Source organism: Culex pipiens, chromosome 2 (genome assembly GCF_016801865.2).
Source record: "Culex pipiens pallens isolate TS chromosome 2, TS_CPP_V2, whole genome shotgun sequence".
Lineage (NCBI taxonomy): Eukaryota > Metazoa > Arthropoda > Insecta > Diptera > Culicidae > Culex > Culex pipiens.
In genome coordinates this window covers 186,563,913-186,583,865 of record NC_068938.1, presented here as the reverse complement: position 1 = coordinate 186,583,865, position 19,953 = coordinate 186,563,913, and the positions used below count along the sequence as shown (strand labels likewise).

Here is a 19,953-nt window from a genome sequence, read left to right as displayed (position 1 = left end):
TGCAATATGGGTATCAAACGAAGCGAAATTTTGTATGCTTATTCACTTCAGAAGATTTTTTTGGGGAATGCTAAAATGTTCATATAATATTGTATTTTTTCGAAAGTACTTCAATTTAAAAAAAATGCAATAATAAAGTGAAAAAGCTTACCAAATTTTGCTTCGTTTGATACCCATATTGCAAATTATGAAATTTAATTTAATGTTAACTATTATGCTGAATAGATATTTGAGGGAAATTTGATTGGGAGGTAAAGGTTATAAAAACTATTAAATATGTTTTTTATGATCTAATTGGTATTCCAGCCAACAAATGAAAAAATTCTATATTAATTATCTTGACATTATAATATTTTGCTTTTTCTCTTCTAAAAATATATTTTTGATGACACAACTTCAAAGACATTTGAAAGCAATTTCCAACATGCCAGATACAAATTTACGGCAAACTGTGGTAGTGCGGATTCTCTCCTCCTCCTCCTATTCGTTTCTGACTCAGGTCGATGGACGGAGTAGGCACGAAGCATTTGTATCACTGTGTGAAGCGATTGACCAAGACGCTGTTAGCTAGCAAGTCATGTTTGCTCGCGAACGGTTGCGTGCTCCAGTCAGCAATGATTCGTTCGGCGATGAGTGAGTGATTTCTGATCTTTGAAACGAAAAATCAGGACCCTTGATTCTCAATGAGCAAATTACTCTTCTAGATTTTTGATTCGAAAAGAACGAAAAAATTCTTATGAAATAACATACCCCATTTTTTTAAGTTAAGGAAGTTACAATTTTTTTTAAGCTTATTTCCATCAAATCTGACCGCATTAAGGGTAATAACAAGCCATGATTCAATAATCACTAGTTTCAAATTATCCAATGCAGGCAAGTGCATTACGGATTTTTTCAGTTTAATTAGAATTCTATCCCAATTTAAAAAATAATAATTTAAATTTAACGGCCTGAGTAACGAAATACATGTCCAAAAACAATTTTTGTATTTTTATGATGAGAAATACGTGTTTTTTCGGAATTTTGAGATCACCATCAAATTGGGCGTATCATTTTAAATAAAATTCCTTAAAATACCAAATTTATAAATCATCACCATTTCAGGATGGAAAAGTGGACTTCCGTTTCGTGACCAGGAACCAAAATCACCCCTTATGACAAAGCTTCATGCGAATCAAAAAGGGGCTTTGGCAACTTTTTCCAGAATTCACAGAGAATTATAATCGAAAAAAAAAATGCTGAAATGTTGAACATGTTTTACACCACATGCTTTTGCATTTATAAGGCTTATTGTAAGGCTTTTTTTCAAATTATTATAATTTACTTGAGTCACCATACGCCTCCTCCCTTGGTATTTCACTTTTGTATCAATTATGGATTTCGATAGCTTTGATAATAATGTTTTAAGTAGAACAAGTTGCAGTGAATGATATTCAAATAACGTGCATCGATCAATTCATTTAATATCTTTATTTCCATACGTCAATTTGTTCCTCACTTAGTTGCTAATGGTGTACGAGTAACGAGTCACGCTTGAGGAAAGTACTCGGTTTCCTCAAAATTCAAGTTATTCTAGAAGTAAATCGATTTCACAATAACAGATATAAGTATTTCCTTTGAGTTAATTTCTTGAAATGCGACTTGGCGTGTGTGTGCGTGTTTGTGGTTCTGGGTTTATGGTTTGATCCTCTTTTTTTGCTGAGCATTCATTTTGTTCTACTTTTCCGCGTTGAGTGACGTCAGTTCGTTGGCCGTGCCCTGTTCCTGGGGCACCTCACGTCGGAACACGGTCTTATAGATGAACGCCGTGATGAAGGCACCGGCCAGCGGACCAACCCAGTACACCCAGTGGGCCGTCCAGACACCGTTCCACAGGACGGGACCGAGCGAGCGGGCCGGGTTCATGCTGGCACCGGTGTAGGGACCCTGTAAATTTGATTAAAATTATTTTTTGATGGAGGTGCATCGTGTTGAAGATAATCACCGCAGCCACCGCCAAACATCCAATGGTGAAGCCAAACCGCAGCGGCACCGAATCGTGGTGCTTGGCATTTCGGGGATCCCAAACGCCACAGCACACCAGCGTCAGCACGGCAGTGGCCAAAAACTCGATACCGACCGCCTGGGGCAACGAGATCTTGGGATTCGGACTGGTCACACAGAATCCAGCGCCCTTCTCCAACGCATTCGTGAAGGTCTCCTCCGGCGTCAACATCTTCAGCGCTCCATAGCCCATGAAACCTCCAATCAGTTGGGCCACCACGTACATGAGGGCCATCTGGTGGCGAATAGCGGAAGTTAGCATAACCTCAAAACTACACGTACAAGTGTGTTACCTTGGTGGACACCATTTCGTAGACCCACGCGGCCGCCGTAACGGCCGGGTTGATGTGACAGCCGGACACGCAGCCAAAGACCTGCACCAGGATCATGACCACGAGGCCAAAGTTGATGCACAGCTCAAAGTGGGCCGGAACCCAGCCCAAAGTGCCGACGCAGCCCATGCAGCCCAGCATGACCAGCAGGGCCGTTCCGGTCAGTTCCGCCAGCAGAACCGAGATGGTGTCCAGCGTTGACTTCTTCATGGTGATGAGCTGCAAGGAGAATTTCAAAATCATGAGTTTTAACTAAATATTGATAGAAACAACGTCTACACGGGTCATTGGTTGAACTCGGCAGTCATAACCGATTCCGGAAAGCTACCGGAGCGAATCAAAACAAACTTTAATCGTACGATGATGTCGGCCACGGTGTGAAAGTAAGGCCGCGGAATAAACTATCTTTAGAAAAACAAATTGTACTTAATAATTATCAGCCGGGCAAAACACTTCTGGATTCGCTTATCAGTCAATGCGGGCTTGGGAGTGCACGTTTCGATTTAGATCCGTTGGCAAACAGTGATTGCAGGTCGTGTACCTTGAACTGGTTTACTTGAGATTCTTGACTCTTTCGGTTTCATCGTTTTTAAGAGAAATATTTTTTTTTCTATAATTATCATATCGTCTAATTTTGTCTTTTAATCAACCATTCAAAACACTGTCGAACGCATCAGCTTGAATCGCGAAAAAAGATCCCGGAAATTCTCCGTTTCCCGGCAAATTTGTAAATTTTCTTAGCTTGTGGCGCCAATATTTCGAAAAGGAATCGGAACAAAAATTATAAAATTTTGGTAATTCTCCGCCAACTCACACGAAATCGATTTGCGTGAAATTTTGTCTTATGGGGTAATTTTTGTCCCTGATCATGAAACTGAGCTCCATTTTTTGATATCTCGTGACGGAGGGGCGGTACGGCCCCTTCCATTTTTGAATATTCGAAAAAGACGAGTTTTTCAATTATTTACAGCCAGAACTGGTGATGAGTTTGAAATTTGATGTGAAAGGGACTTTAATGATTTTATGACGAACTTAAAAAACGTATTTTTCATCGAAAAAAATACAAAAATAATTTCAAAAATTCGGCCCTTTGTTCGTTTTTTGACAGTAACAAATTTTAAGACCTGTCATTTTATGGGAAATTCAATGTATTTTTAAAATATGCAATAAACCAGCAGGGTATTTATTTCAGTTAATACTTTTTTTTTCATAATAAATTTTCGTGTTTTTTCTATCTTTTCAGGGTTTTTTTGTAGAGTGTAAAAATGTTATACAAAGTTGTAGAGCAGACAATTTCAAAAAAATTGATTTATAAAAATAAAGAGTTTGCTTGTAACCCATCACGAGGTATCGCGATTTTACGAAAAAAAAATGGTTTGAAAAAGTTACTTTTTTTTTGTTTCGTCGTTCGTGTCTGTCGCGGGTGACGGTGAACGGCCATGATCAACGCAACCAAATTTTTGAATACAATTCAATTCAATGTATTTTATTAGTGAATAATCAATTTACAATTCCATATTTCTTAGTTCCTTTCAACTATGATTTGTGCTTTAAGTCATATTGATGTAATTGGATATTTTAACAACAGATTTGACAAGAGAAGGAAAAATAAAAAAAAAAAATCTTCTAGATTTACTAAATTTTGCAATACATTTTTTTTAAATAGCGATAACTTGTGATGGTTACAAGCAAACCCCTTATGTTTATGTACCGTAAACTGGGGTGACTTTGATAGCCCGGGGTGACATTGATAGAAATTTGATTTGGCTACTAATTTTGATACATCCAATGTAACAGTGACATTTTGCATATCTGTTCGATAATACGCTATCCCTTAATGCTTACATACTCAAAATTCTCAAAAATATTTAGATATTAATTTGACGGGCATTTGAAAAACCTATCAAAGCCACCCCGGGCTATCAAAGTCACCCCAGTTTACGGTATCAACAGGGCTGAGCTGTACGATTTTGAACTAGTTAGTCGCTGTTGGCGGGTTTAGGGCGCCAATGTTTTTGGCGAGGGCGCTTCTCCTCGTAGGGCGCCTATATTTGTACAAGGGGCGCCAAGTGATGAGCGGGGGGGGGGGGGGGGGGGGGGGTGGAATATGCTGTTCGTTTTTTGATTACAGCTACGTTAGCAAATGAAAAAGTGAGTTTCAGAAAGCCACATAACTTTTATCCATTTGCCCATCGGCAAACTGCAACAGTTATTTTGCAACAGTACGAGTATGAATCCCCTATTCGGAAAGGTAATCAATTTTCATACAAACATATTTCATTTAAAATCACTTCTCATTACTTCTTACGAATAAATCTAATCTAATCTATCTAATCTAATCTAATTACTTCTAACGAACAAAAACAATTTAAATGATAGCGAAAAAGCGAAGGATTGATCTTAGATAGTTTACCAACATTTTCCAAAAATATGATGGAATTTGATGAATCGTTTAAAAATTGAAACTAAAATAATGCTCTAATACGAAGCAATGATCAAAACAAGTAACTCAGCAGTGTTACTCTTTCAAAGGAATCGACCCATTTCAAAGAACCTATTAGAAGGTTGATTTTTTGAAAAATCATTTTTGGTGAAAACCGTACCCCACATATATAAAGCTGCCAAAATCGCGGGTTTTGTTCTTGGAATGTGACATTTTCAGCAAACGTTTTTTAGATGTATCCTACTCTACCCTTTAAACATCATTAAGTTTCATTGAAAAGACTGAGGAATTGCAAATTCCATTAAAAAAATCATTTTGACCCGATTGCACCCCTACTGAGGTAACTTTATTAATGATTTGGCAAAACTAGCCACTCCAGCCGCAATAAATTAAATCATCGCAGCGAACAAAAATATATATTTCAAACACAGATCAGACCCTGATATACCATAACACCGGTCATTGTATGCTAGCGATGCATAAAACGAACAGTGTGAACAGAGCGAACAGCAACGTAGCAGCATCTAGAAAAAGGAAAGAATCATCAAAACGGAACACGTTGAAGCGCACTGCTAGTTGATTCAAAACAAACGCGGCAGCGTTTCGCGGCGCAACTTGGCAACTTAGCAAATTTGCAAAATGCAAAGTTTCTCTTGGGCCCTGCTGAGGGCGCCAAATGGTTTAATGAGGGCGACATTTTTGTTAAAGAACTTGTTAGTCGACGACTAACCTCGACTAACCTACAGCTCAGCCCTGATCTCCCTTAGGCTCTTTTTTTTTAATTTGCAAAAATGGCATTTTGGGCGCCTTGGGGCTCCCTGAGGGGGCGCTCTATCTTTTTCAAGAAGGCGCAGCACAAATCGGCAACTTGGCAAATTTGCAAAATGCAAAGTTTCTCTTGGGCCCTGCTGAGGGCGCCAAATGGTTTAATGAGGGCGACATTTTTGTTAAAGAACTTGTTAGTCGACGACTAACCTCGACTAACCTACAGCTCAGCCCTGATCTCCCTTAGGCTCTTTTTTTTTAATTTGCAAAAATGGCATTTTGGGCGCCTTGGGGCTCCCTGAGGGGGCGCTCTATCTTTTTCAAGAAGGCGCAGCACAAATCGGCAACTTGGCAAATTTGCAAAATGCAAAGTTTCTCTTGGGCCCTGCTGAGGGCGCCAAATGGTTTAATGAGGGCGACATTTTTGTTAAAGAACTTGTTAGTCGACGACTAACCTCGACTAACCTACAGCTCAGCCCTGATCTCCCTTAGGCTCTTTTATTTTAATTTGCAAAAATGGCATTTTGGGCGCCCTGGGGCTTCCTGAGGGGGCGCTCTATCTTTTTCAAGAAGGCGCAGCACAAATCGGCAACTTGGCAAATTTGCAAAATGCAAAGTTTCTCTTGGGCCCTGCTGAGGGCGCCAAATGGTTTAATGAGGGCGACATTTTTGTTAAAGAACTTGTTAGTCGACGACTAACCTCGACTAACCTACAGCTCAGCCCTGGGTATCAACATTTTTGCAATTGTCTACTCTACAACTTTGTAGAACATTATTACACTCAAAAAAATAATCCTGAAAAATGTTGTTCTAAATGAAAAATACCCTACTGGGTTATTGCAGATTCAAAAAGTATATTAAAATTTCCTTAAAATGACAAGAGTGCAATTCTCTACCAAAACCGGAAATGAATTTTATTTGTATTTTCTGATTTGGCTCAAACTTTGTAGGGGCCTTCCCTATGACCAAATAAGCTATTTTGTGTCATTGATTCACCCATACAAGTCTCCATACAATTTTGGCTGCTGTCCATACAAAAATGCTACGTAGATATTCAAACAGTTGTAACTTTTGATTGAATTTTCTGATTAATTTGGTGTCTTCGGCAAAGTTGTAGGTATTGTTGAGGACTATTGAGAAAAAAATAGGTACACGGAAAAAAAATTGCAGATTTTTTAATCAACTTTTTTTTCACTAAAACTCAATTTCCCAAAATACGTATTTTTTGATTTTCGAGATTTTTTGATATGTTTTAGGGGACAAAAATCCGCAACTTTTGAGCCATAGAGAAACATGGTCAAAAAATCTGCCACCAAGTTATGATTTTTTGAAAAAATAGTGATTTTTGGAAAAAATCGAAATTTCATGCAAAAACAAATTTGAAGTTATTTTTAAAAGCAAAATTGAATTTGCAATCGAAAACTACTTTACAGATTTTTTGATAAAGTGCTCCGTTTTCAAGATATAGCAACCGAAAGTTTGATTTTAGCGAAATATTTGCAGTTTTTCGATTTTTAAAAATAGTGACCATGAGTGACCATTTCTTTTTTTTGAAAAGTTCAGAAAATTGTCTATAAAATTGTCTAAGAGATATGAAGATTGGACCTCGGGTTGCTGAGATACAGCCGCTTTAAGAAAAAGAAAAAGAAACACGAAAATTGAAGTTTTCTAAGTCTCACCAAAACAACCCACCATTTTCTAATGTCGGTATCTCAGCAACTAATAGTCCGATTATCAATGTTAAAATATGAAACATTAGTGAAATTTTCCGATCTTTCGAAAAAAATATTTTGAAAAAAATTAAATCAGGACTACCATTTTGAATGGGCGTCATATTTAATGTTTGGCCCTTTGAAAATGTTAGCCTTGACTTATAAATTTTGAAAATATTTAAAATACGTATTTTGGGAAATTGAGTTTTAGTGAAAAAAAAGTTGATTAAAAAATCTGCAAATTTTTTTTCCGCGTACCTATTTTTTTCTCAATATTCCTCAACAATACCTACAACTTTGCCGAAGACACCAAATTGATCAGAAAATTCACTCAAAAGTTACAGCTGTTTGAATATCTACGTACCATATTTGTATGGACAGCTGCCAAAATTGCATGGAGACTTGTATAGGTGAATCAATGACACAAAATAGCTTCTTTTGTCATAGGGAAGGCCCCTACAAAGTTTGAGCCAAATCAAAAAATACAAAAAATAAAAATGGTCGAAATCGGCCGATTTCGTAGAGAGTTGCTCTTGAGCTAAAAATGTTCACAGTCAAGTTACGAAAAAATAGCAAAATTTTTGATTTTTTCTAGTATTTTTGATAAAAAAAATATTATTCTGAGTACGCCATCAAATCGGGCGTCTAATTTTACATAAAAGTCCCTTCGACACCAAATTTCTATCTCATCACCGTTTCAGGCTGCAAATTATTGAAAAACACATCTTTTTTCGCATGTTCAAAAAATGGAAGGGATCGTACCGCCCCTCCGTAACGAGATATCAAAAAACTGACCTCGGGGCATCTGCTGTGTGAGTTGGTGAAGAATTACCCACATCATTTCCCATATGTTTAGCTTGAAAGTGTTCTTAAAACTCCTGTCCCAAAGCAAACGGAACCGTTGCTCGTCAATGCTAAGTTAATGTCACTTTCCTGTCTCATTTGCGACTAAAAACGGCCTGTCTAAGTGACCACCGGACGGCACCGGTATATCAACAATCGAAAGTCATGCGGCTTAAAATAACCGTCTAACTCAAACACACTAATTCTCCACCAGTCTCTGTCACAGGGCGCATCTAATCATCTCGGGTAATTAGCTGAAGTAACGAAACCAGCTCAGCCAGACGGTACAGATAACCGATCAGCAGCTCAGTCATCTTTCTAATTGAAGTCACTTTACTTTACGTGAGTGTACTGGATGAGTTCAGAATTTCATAAAAATAGAAAGGAAACAATGCGTGAGATGCTTAATTAATGCAGCACTCGGCGGGAAGTTGTCGTTGATAAGCCGGGCCTGCCATAAATTCTAATCCGTTGGCGGGTTGTTTTTCCCGATTGTTTCTAATCGACAACAGTTGGAGTTCTCGACAGGTTCGTTAACTATATGCATGACCAATAAAAAGTGAAACTTGTTTTGTCACTAAGATTGTTTTGAAAAGAGTTGGATGATGTTTCCAGGTTGAAATCTTGAATCATTTTTTCTTGATGGAGCCGCATTCTAGATCTTTGAGGTAAGATCCGGAATGCGCGGTTCGACGAAACACAGCTAAGACACTCATCTAGAATGGCTCAATTTGCGATTCTGCTTATCGTGTGAACACTTGACATTACTAATCGAGTGCTAAATATCCCAGTAAAAGGATTTGTGTAATCAGATTTGTTGAACTGCGAGTACAACCGTAGGATGTTGCATCACTATTGAGAGGAAAAGTCCAGAAATCAATTCAGGGTACTCTGACTAAGGTGATAACGATGGGGTGGGGAAGATGCGCACGGCAGGCCATTATAGCAAACTTTATGGCGTAATTGTAGCCTGGTTATCACGCGGGAGCAGTGAGCAAACTGCTTCCACTCTTTATCGCACACCTATCTGCAACGGTTTGATGCTTCAATTAAACAAATCACTGTTTAAACAATGCTCTGATGGTAGGTATTTTAACCGCTATCAGGTGTATCCTGGTGACGATTGGGAGATGATATGAAATAATCATTTTTTAAAAACTTCTCAAGAATTGGAAATTGGTCGATTTGTGTGAGATTTTGTCCAAAGGATAGTTTTTGTCCCTGCTCACGAATCCGACCTCCATTTTTCGTTATGTCATTAAGGAGGAGCAGTACGATCCCTTCCATTTATGAACATTCGAAAAAATACGTGTTTTTTAATCATTTGCGCATTTTGCATTGCTGACTGAGGTAAGACCCACCTTCATGTCTACATATCGACTCAGAATCAAAAACTGAGCGAATTTTCGCGCGTGTGTGTGTGTGTGTGTGGTGTGTGTGTGTATGTGGCCAACAATCTAGCTCAAGTTTCTCAGCACTAGCTGAGCCGATTTAACTCAAACCGGTAGCATTTGACTCGGGTCCCATGGATCGAGTTTTATACAGTTTAAAATTTTGATGAGTATACTTAAACATATATTTTCTGATATATTCTGATCTTTTTGTTGGATAGATAATCGAAAGACGTTTTGAATGAGTCTAACATTTTGAAAATCTATCAACCTTGTCTCAATTTAAAGAGGTATTCGACAATGGTAAACAAACAAACAAACTCGCACTTTTGACAGTTTGGCTGCCATGTTTGTTTGCCTACATTTGTTTGCAGAAACGTCACCCAGCATATATTTTGTTTTGTTTGCGAATTTGCCCCAAACTAGTTTGCGAGTATGGCAAACTGTCAAACACTAAAAAGTGCGAGTTTGTTTATTTGTTTGTTTGTTTGTCATATTCTAATACCTCCTTTATGATAGTTTTTCCAAAAAAATCAGATGAAAATTATTCCCGGATCATTTTTTTATGTGATCCATTTTCAAAACGTAATGATGAAGGCATCAACCACACAGGTGAATTAAATTCGTTTTTTTTTGTAATTTTGCAGGGTTATTTTAAATGCCTCAACAAAAATTTATGTACAAAAAAGTGTTTATTCCCCAAAAAAACTAAATTAGACTTATTTTGTTCAATCAGCAGGGTGTGTTTCGCCTTGAAAATTTTAATTGAGATATATTTGCCATTTAAATCTTTTTTGGTTTGAATGTTAAAGTAATTAAATAATTTAACAAAACGTTTTCTTACTTTTTATTGTGTATTTCTATTTAATAGAGTATTAAAAACATTTCAAAACTTTATGGTTTAACGTCATCAAAAAATCTTCGATCTCACAAAGTAAAATCTTGACAAAGATTACTATATGGCTAACAGTCAATCAGAAAACTGGTATCCTAGAGGTGGAAATTGTTGCAATAGCGATCACGGCGTTTTAGTTGGAATAATTAACTAACGGAGTGTTATCACCTACACGGAGAGACTGTGCCCAGAAATTTTAACAATTAAAATTGTTGATTTCACTTTCGTAAATTTTTACAAAAACGTACTTGTCACTTCCAATTTTCCGTTAAATTCACCAAAATTCATTATTAATTTAATAACCTGTTTGTTGAAAATGCTAAAGGCAAAAAGCTAACAGATTTCTCGAACTCGAATGATCGTGCTCGACTGTTAGCTTTGGTTTTAGGAAAATCAAAAATTTTGTTGGTTGAATATATTTAACAATTGGTTAAATATTTAAAAGATGAACTTGGGTTTGTTTACGTCTGTCATTTGAAGTCAGGATTCGAACGAGAGCGGTCGATTTGTTGAGTTTGTGTTGTTAATTATGAAGTGAGAGGATGTGAAAGGTGAAAATTACACTATTTAGCTAATGTTGAAGTGGCAAATCAAAGTGTTGCAACTGGGGAGGTGGAATTGGTGAGTAGGTTTGTTGATGATTTCTTTGCAGGTGATAAACTATGAAGAGCAAGAGGACGACCTTCGCCATGAGGACCTCTAATGCGAGTGAGTTGAACACGTTATAAGAATGTTTGATGGAAAGAGAGGGCAGTAGAAGGGAGATGCGGGCCAACTCTTAACGGATAGAGCAGCCCGGGCAAATTTAACAAAATGTTGGTTAATCCAAGTAAGTATGGGTTTATTTTTGCACAATAATTTATCTTATGTGATTCTTATTAGAAAACTGAATCATTAAAAAGCTTCGTGCTTACGACGGATAAAATCTTAATGAACCATTCTTTTTTCAGAATCATCAATTATAAAATACATAGAAATGCGTACACATGACAACATAAAAAATAGAGATGAAGTAAAATATCAAAAAATAAAAATATATAAAATATATAAAAGAAGATAATTATTATCTTGAAAGTTTTGTTGCAATACGACTGCTCAATAAACTGGTAAGTAAAACTCAAAATATTTTTTTCAGGAATCGGAGTACGTTGAATAAATTGAATCAAATGCAGTGAAAGTGTGTTGCCAAAAGTAATTGTTAAATTAATGCAAGCTTGGTAAGTAGCATTATTGATATTTCTTCTTTCCTCATTATAATTACATTTATTTACGTTCCTTTTTTTCAGTTTATAGCCGAAATTAAGAATTTTGTTTAAAATTACTAATAAATTTCACTTGTCTATTTGCAGCAAAAGGTTCACTTTGGTGAAAATTCTGTGTCCGACCACAAGAAAAATAACTAAGCCTGAGACCGTTGTAAATGATGATGACTTATCGGATGATTTCACAGTGATGGTAAGTGAATACAACACTTAATTTTATACAACATAATAAAAATATAAGCTTTAAACTTGGTGAAAATTTGGCTCGGTTTCTATTTTTAAGGAATTCACGAGAAATTTGTAATATGCTTTTTTATTTTTTTTTTTTAGATTAATGCAACGTAATTTTTTAAAACATTAGTCAAACTTTACATGTTTTATAACAACAGTTAAAAAAAGTTTTGTTTTGATGCTTTTTAACAGTAATTTAACAACTTAATGCAAAAAAAAACAAATTAGTACAAAACGTTAAATTTTTAGGCAGAATAAATGCGAAAATAAAAACACTCAGCATTAATTTGTGAGGCATTATTACAAAATTTACTGCAAATTCAATAAAAATATTGCTAACAACAGCTAATTATTGACTACATGTACGAATATTTTTCTGTATTCAAGTAAGACATTAGTTAAAATATAGCTAGAAATTCGGCCTAGCCTATATCTTTAGATAAAAAGAAAATATATTTCAACACTTACATAAATTATGTCTAGTTAAGAAATGTTTTGCTATAAACCACTAATAATTTGCTGCATGCAAAAATATTTCGGTTGATACAACGAAAAAAAAATTGTTGAAAAATACTTGAAAAATATGTCCAGCCAGTTTTGAACAGAATATTCCACAATATTTCAGCTGAAAACAAGAAATTTTTAGTTAATTTTCTGAAAAAATATCCTAGCAGTCGCCTGCTAGAATTTTTTCGGCCATTTAAGCAACAAAAATGGCAATACCAACTATTTTTTTAGTTAATTTTAGTAACTGGTGGTAAGCAATTTCGGGTTAACAAAATCAACAATCGATTGTTGAAAAAAAGCTGTGTAAAAAACTAACCCATACTTTTAGTTAAATTAACCAAGATTTTCTTAGATTTGCCCCGGCCGGTCTCTCCGTGTATCTGATGCACGCCGAACTTGCTGGTAGAACGTCAGCAGTGGATCGTATTGTTATTAACAGGCCTTCGTGTTTTATAACTGTTACGTTATGTTTAGAATTTTATGGTTAGGATCGGTAAAATATATCATTAAACTAATTGATGTATAACTGCAATTTGCTTAATTGTTCATCACAAAATAAATATTATTTGCAAGAAAAAATATTCTTAGTATCTCCTCGCTACGAAATCAACAATTTATTGAAGGGACCATCCATAAACCACGTGGGTACTTTTTTTGAATATCAGACCCCCCCCTCTACCCCTTCATCGTGAACAATTTCCATACATAACTAATATTTTTTGTATGGAGCGTGGACAATCACTGAGCCACCCCCCCTCCCTAAGGTGCCCACGTGGTTTATGAATGGTCCCAAAACATCATATCAACAACTCGAGTGTCGCACCTGCACTAAATAATAGGGAGAGATAACTGGATATTTCTAGTCTAGTGGTGAATCTATTTGCTTTTAAAATTGCACCAACCGTGACGGTATTTTCAGCAGTGTCATGTGATAAACTTAAATTGCTGCGTTAATTGTTTGCGTGCTACTGGAATATTTAATGTAAGGAAAATATATATAATATGATTATTCCCATTCAGTTTTTTATGAAATGAATGTGGTAAAATAAATTTGCCTGTACATTTATAAAAATATGTCTTACTTCGAATGACAAGTAACTGATTATTGCGCCAAACCAACAAACGGAAAAAGACAAAAAAAAAAGTCGGATTCTCATTTGCAAGACTACCACAATGCAAATTGCATTAAACGCGTTGCATTCTCAACTGTCGACCAGTAAACAAGGTAAGTTTATTCGTCCTCCGTGGTCTTCGCACCCCGCCTTTAAAACACTTCTCTTTCAAACGTCCAAGTCGTTCCCCAGTTTGATTAATGGATTGAGAGTGCAAGTCAACATCCGACCAACAGAGAATGCACACATCAAACCATTTCTGCAAGTCACTGACCAAAACACTTGGCAAACTTTTATTTTAACAGATCCTGTTGTTTGTTATGAAATTCTTTTGGTGTAATCTCATAAATTTAACAGCAACCAATAACTGCCTTATCGCGTCTTCCCGAATAAAATTAAACTTTCACCGATCGGGTCACTTGGCAGGGTTATCTTCAGTGAAGAATTTAACACAGTCTGGTTCTGTTTTTAATTCATTAAATGGAACAATTCCGGGTCCTTAAACCCACAAACCAACCACGTGGTCATCCCCAAACCTCTCACCTGATCACTTGCCCTTGGCCTGAATTGGGCTCCAGCGTGTAGAACCAATCAATCATAGCAATCTTTGAAGGAATCACTGCGTCACCTTGCCTGCAGAGCCACCTTGATTGTTTGGCGCGTTACCCGCGAGTATGACTTAAACTCAACGCGTAAGGTTCATGCGCTCGCGCAAAAGTAGGCCGTAAAAATCAGAGCGCTTATCAGAGCCAAGTTGGTAGCACGGTGTAGCCGATTTCTGGTGGCTTATCTTCGAAAAAATGTTAAACGCCACGAAGATTGCTTGTGATTACATTTTTTTTGTTTACAGGGAATAACCTTTGGACGTGGTATTTTTTTCGAGTGTAGGTTTCTTGGAAGAAACAATTTACAGTTAACGTCACTTTGTGGGCTCGACTTGGATATTTGGACTGATATGAGTAATATGGATTGATATTGTAGCCATGTTAAGTACACTTTATTGCACCTGAAACAATTTAGATTTTCGTCAAGTACGCTTTGTGTTTATTTGAAATGTGGCACCTTCTAATACTCACACCGAATCTTAAATTAGGAAGTGCTGAAAATTTTCCAACAGCTCGGAAAGTTCCCAAATTATGACGTCCGAAATCAGTTAGCGCATGTTATACAACCTGTTATTTTTGCCAGACTGACTGAATAATTGGGCTAAATTTTTCTGCGATATCACATCGTTACCACGTTCTGCTTGTGCTATTCTATAATAGCTAAAGCACCAGAACCCTACCGCTCAAACCCATTAAAGTGTGACAATGCAAATGAGGTTTTGATTTGGTGTGACAATCCAATTTAACTTATTATCAACCCACTAATCAACATCTTCTGGTCAGCTGTTCGAATGAAAGGCATTGTTGCGTTCACTTTTGATTGGCAATAAATTGGTGATAATATCTTCTAACGTTTAATCATCGATCTAACTTAATAACTGATCTTTTTGAATACCATGTGCTTTCGCATTATTACGTCAATCGTAATCTGTTAGAATTACTTTTCAGTTTATAGATTTAAATACTGATATAATTTAAGATGAAGGCATAATAATCTAGTCTATTTGTTTTTTTTTTTATTTTGCAGTCCGGACTCGATAATCCGAAGTCCTCGAAAAATTTAACTTCTAGTATTCAAATAATTGGAAAATCGAATCAAGAAAAAAACTCGTTTGTTGTGGGTCGTCGAGGCCAAATTTGACCCCAAAAATGCTCTGAAATGATCTTAAATTTACAAATCCAATATGGAGGAGATGAAATATTGAGATTTTTAATTAATCATGTCAAATAGCACTAGATTTTTACTTATGTAAGCTCGCTGAAATCGAATTTAATATTGAGAATAAGAAAATGAAAAACAAACTTAAAAATTTGTTTTTGCTTGATTCGATTATTCAAAATTCCTTTGAAACCTTTGGATAATCGAGTCTGTACAGCATTTACATTTAGGCCATTGTTGCTAAAATTAAAAAAAAACAAACAATGTTTGAAAATAATACAAGACTTATTCTTCTTTTTGAAGTATTATTTGTATTTAGTGTGGCAAAATTGAAATATGACATCAAAGATGTAAAAAATAAAATAAAAAAGGCTGGCAAAAGGTAAGAGACCATGGATAATATAATAAAACGTTAACTTTAAACCATTTGTGGTTTCTTAAATTGAAAAAATTAGTATTTTTGATAATTGTTTTAATTTATTTTAGTCATTTGACTTTGGAGAAAATAAGCAAAAATGTCAAACACAATAAAAGCTTTCCTAATTTCATCCAATTATTTTATTCTTCTAGAGAACTTCTGTTAAGGACTTGCTAGCCGACTGTTTATTCAACTGTATATAAACATATTTAATTTACTTTTTTAGATATTACAGTCGTTTGTCAAAATCCTGATTAATCAACGTAAAGTGATCGATGGTTAAACTTGTTTATCTTTTAGTTACCTTACAAAACCGATTCCGTCAATGCGGAGTTAATAATTGAAAAAATCAAAAAATCAAAATGACACCATCCATAAATGACGTAGTAAATTTTATGATAAGTTGTAACCCCCTTCCTTTTCCCTATTTGTTTTTTTGTCATTTTATTTGGTTTGGAATACAAAATTTATGATTCTTTCGAACAGAAATTATTCAAATATGTTCAAAGATATCTCAGGACAACGATTTTTTAATTAAAAAAAAGGCCCCCGGTAAAATGTTAAAGCTCTTCAAAAAACTCTAAATTGAAATCGCTCAAAAATGTGCTAAAAATAATATTATTATATAACCTTTGATAGCTTTAATTTTGAATGTCAGGATTTATTGTAATACATGCAGTTGTCATTTTATATGGAGTCAATTCTGGATGATCTGATGATTTGAAGTTGATTTTATTGTCTGGTCCAAGGTATATAATTTTTGTCTTTCGGCTCTGGTTGAGGTCGAGCAGGCGCAAAAAATAATAAAAAAGGAAATTTCAAGTTTCGAGCCCGATTCTTGGAATTTTTAAACAAAAAATATCACAAATTGCTTTTAAATGGATTATAGTGACTACAGACAAAAATTCGCAAAATATCAATTGAATTATGAACCTAGTTGCGAAAAAGCATGAAAAATGGAAAATTGCTTAAGACCTACTAATTTTAAATTCAAAAATCTCATGTGGGGCGAATCGGGTTACAACCTGGGCGATGAATAGAGATAATGTGTAACGTGATTTTCGAATGATCCCACATTGTTTACATCTACAAAGCAGGAGGCTGTTCAAGCACAAGCATGACTTTTTTCTTACTGGAAAATGAGCAGTTTTATAATGTGTAGTATGTGTTTCATTTGTCTAGTTTTTGTCATTTTTTGCTGAAAAATTGTTTGTGTTTTTTAAGTTTCGATCGGTTTGACGAGGTTTTTCTTTTTACGGGTGACGAAGAACTGCGGCGTGAGTGTCATTCTGCGATGTCGTGGATAAATTCCCTGGCTGATTTTGGAATTCTGCAGCTTTTCCTGGTCCAGTGAAAAAATTTCGCACATTCTAGCAAAGCTGATCCATCAAAAATAGAAGATTCAAGCAATAAATACAGCTTCTGGATGGATGCAACCACATCGACTCCAAAAAACAACTTCCATTCATACATATCAAAAGGACGATCTCGCCCTCAATTTTATTAAGATTTCTTGACTTCGACTCCAGGTCCTCAAAAGTCAAACATTTTCAGCAAAAAAATTGTGATCGATAACTATACTACTATCTACTTTTGGCGAACAGTAATTTGATTCCACTTTGACAGTTCAAAATTGAGGCCGTTTTGCGAACCCAGGTTACAACAGACGAATTGAGACATTAGGGTGTAATACGGTTTTATGGAAAAAATAAAGTTGTTCAAATTTAGCGAGCATAGCACATTTTCAGTTCCTTTTGGAGTCCTAAACAACCTCCAAAGTTTGGGAACGATTGGTTAAGTCCTCACTTTGCGCAAAGTGATTCAATTTTCTATGGGAATTTATAACGGGAAAAAACTTTTTTTTTATTTTGATATTTATAAATCCACGTTTCCCACTGTACTGAAACCGGATTCATATTCGGATGCTCTGGAAGGTGCTCTACAGCTTTCCCAAAGAGAGTATGGTGCTAATTTGCTCCTAAAAAAAGATACAGCGTGTTCAAAACTCGTCTAAAACGTGTTTTTTGCTCGAAAATCACGTTTTAGACGAGTTTTGAGGACGCTTTATCTTCTTTCAGGGGCAAGCTAGCACCATACTCTCTTCTGGAAAGTTGTAGAGCACCTTCTAGAGCATCCGAATATGAATCCGGTTTTAGTACAGCGTGAACCATGGATTTCATGAATATCAAAATAAAAAAAAAAGTTTTTTCCCATATAAATTCCCATAGAAAATTGAATCGCTTTGCGCAAAGTGAGGACTTAACCATTCGTTCCCAAACTTTGGAGGTTGTTTAGTACCCCAAAAGGATCTGAAAATGTGCTGTGCTGGAAAATCGATTTAGATATAACACCCTATTGATACAGCTGTTTGAACCATGTTTTTGATCATTTAAAAAGACTAACATTAAAAAGCAAATCAGACAAAGAAAATCTTTAAAGGTTAAACAAAATTATCAGAAGGGCGATGAAATAATCTTTGTTTCTTCATTTGTATGTCTTAAATTTATAGGTTAATCTTTGCTGATTGTTTTTTGAACTTCTTATTTCTAAATTTTATTTCTATAGTAATACTTTATAACCTAACTTATATTTTGGTTCAACATTTAAGGCTACAAACAAATCCAATTTTTAGCAATTAACCACATTATATGAGTTGTATAAATATATAAATTTGAATCTTTAATCAGAAAGATGAATAAGCATATTCGTATGATGTCTGAAAATAATAATAGCTCATGTAAAAGATCTCAAGCAGCTTTCCGGATTTCTCGCAGAAAATGTTTTAGGTAGCACAAAAGTGCAAAAATGTATACAAAAAAGTTTGCTAAGTAAAGTGTTAGTAAATACTGTTTTCACTCTCGATGAAATGTTGCGTTGTTATGAAAGTTTCAAATGTTGAAGCGTAAAAATCAGAAAAGCCTAAAAACCAACTTCCCCTATCCAATTGGTACACCACGCGTCCCCATCCATGTCAACCCATGACAGAAACATTCTCATAACAACGCACCATATTTCTCTCTCGCTTCAAAGACGCCCCGTGTTCCGTTACATAATCAGAACACCATCCGAATTTCTTCCAAAAATACTTTTCTACATCCATTAGCATTTCCCAACTCGATGGCATGACTTAAGTTAAAACTCGCACTGCCCGTGGCCGAACAGTTCGGTTCAGCAGCAGTTGATTTGACCGGCACTTAAATAACCCATCGATAACACCACCCATTCGGTGTGCCGACTTGACCACTTCTTCCACGGTCATCAACCATGGTGCTGGTTGTTGGTCGGCCAGTGCGTAAAAGGTCACTGTCACTACTAACTTCGACACCACAGTGCTCCAAAGGTCTTCGCCCGAACTCTGAGCTTTTTGCTATTTTTTTTTATTTTATTCGAATTTGGATTCACAAGTTCTTGCATATCAAATAGTTGAATAAAGTGCTCATAAGCACTAAGCGTTGTCAGTTTCAAAAGGACAAATTTAAAATACAGTTTTGTTTTGATCGCAATGTCTCCAAGGACCGCGCTCTTATCAGCAATGCTGCTCGACCTTTATCGTGTTCGATTATATCTCTACCTCGATAAACACACTCACATGTTTTGCTCCACGCGTTCGGTTAGCCTAGGTCACTTAGTAGTACAAATTTGTACTGCACTTGACACACTTGCTGCTGCTTTTTTTTATCTTCCTCGAATTTTCTCCCGACTCAGCGCTCGAATCGCAACTCCATCAACTGGAAGAAGATGACCCGCGGAGACAGTACTACTTGAAGACGTTATCCTGGGGAGGACTTCCTGCTCCAACGGCCGCCGAGACAGTACTACTGAGTAGACCTTCCCGCCTTCCGAGCTCGTCTAAGCTGATAGCGAAAGCGCTTCAAGTATAAGTGGCTAGTCGGTTGTACTACTGGTTGAGTGTGAGCTGCTGATAGCGCCACCGTCAATGCAGTCGAGCAGTTTGTTTTTTTCGTTACAAGGGGTACGACAATCGTCACCAGCTTGACTTTACCACGTTGAGCATCGTCGCGACCCCGCCGCGCGCTGAACGAACGACCGATCTTCACCGACTGACGCGCGCTGACTTTGACAAGGAGAGAGGAAAATGTGATTTCCCGAGCTGGTTTTGTCCTCCGCCAGAGTTGTTTTGTGTTTGGACATCTTTACACACGCACACACTTCCCACGTGTGTTTGGATGGCCATCGGTCAGTGTATTATTTATTGACCGATTTTCCGCTCGGCC

The 19,953-nt window shown here is 36.3% G+C and overlaps 1 protein-coding gene across 2 annotated transcripts; it reads right to left on the bottom strand.

Moving 5' to 3' along the window:
* Positions 1-1,455: 1,455 nt before the first annotated feature.
* On the bottom strand, positions 1,456-19,684 carry LOC120419307 (aquaporin-like). 2 transcript variants are annotated; one of them, XM_039581976.2, is made up of 4 exons: positions 19,308-19,684; positions 2,337-2,594; positions 1,985-2,278; positions 1,456-1,926 (listed from the first exon to the last, which is right to left on the bottom strand). In XM_039581976.2, exons 2-4 carry the CDS (start codon positions 2,583-2,585, stop codon positions 1,717-1,719), a joined length of 753 nt encoding a protein of 250 aa, XP_039437910.1. In that variant the 5' UTR covers positions 2,586-2,594; positions 19,308-19,684; the 3' UTR covers positions 1,456-1,716. The 2 variants fall into 2 exon arrangements, with proteins under 2 accessions (XP_039437910.1, XP_039437909.1); XM_039581975.2 differs by lacking the exon at positions 19,308-19,684 and adding an exon at positions 2,655-2,782.
* Between the last annotated feature and the right edge of the window lie 269 nt (positions 19,685-19,953).

Coding starts and splice junctions, on each gene's coding strand:
- LOC120419307 (XM_039581975.2), bottom strand. Junction 2,279..2,336: donor ACGAAATGGTGTCCACCAAG/GTAACACACTTG, acceptor ATTCGCCACCAG/ATGGCCCTCATGTACGTGGT. Junction 1,927..1,984: donor GATGTTTGGCGGTGGCTGCG/GTGATTATCTTC, acceptor TCAAATTTACAG/GGTCCCTACACCGGTGCCAG.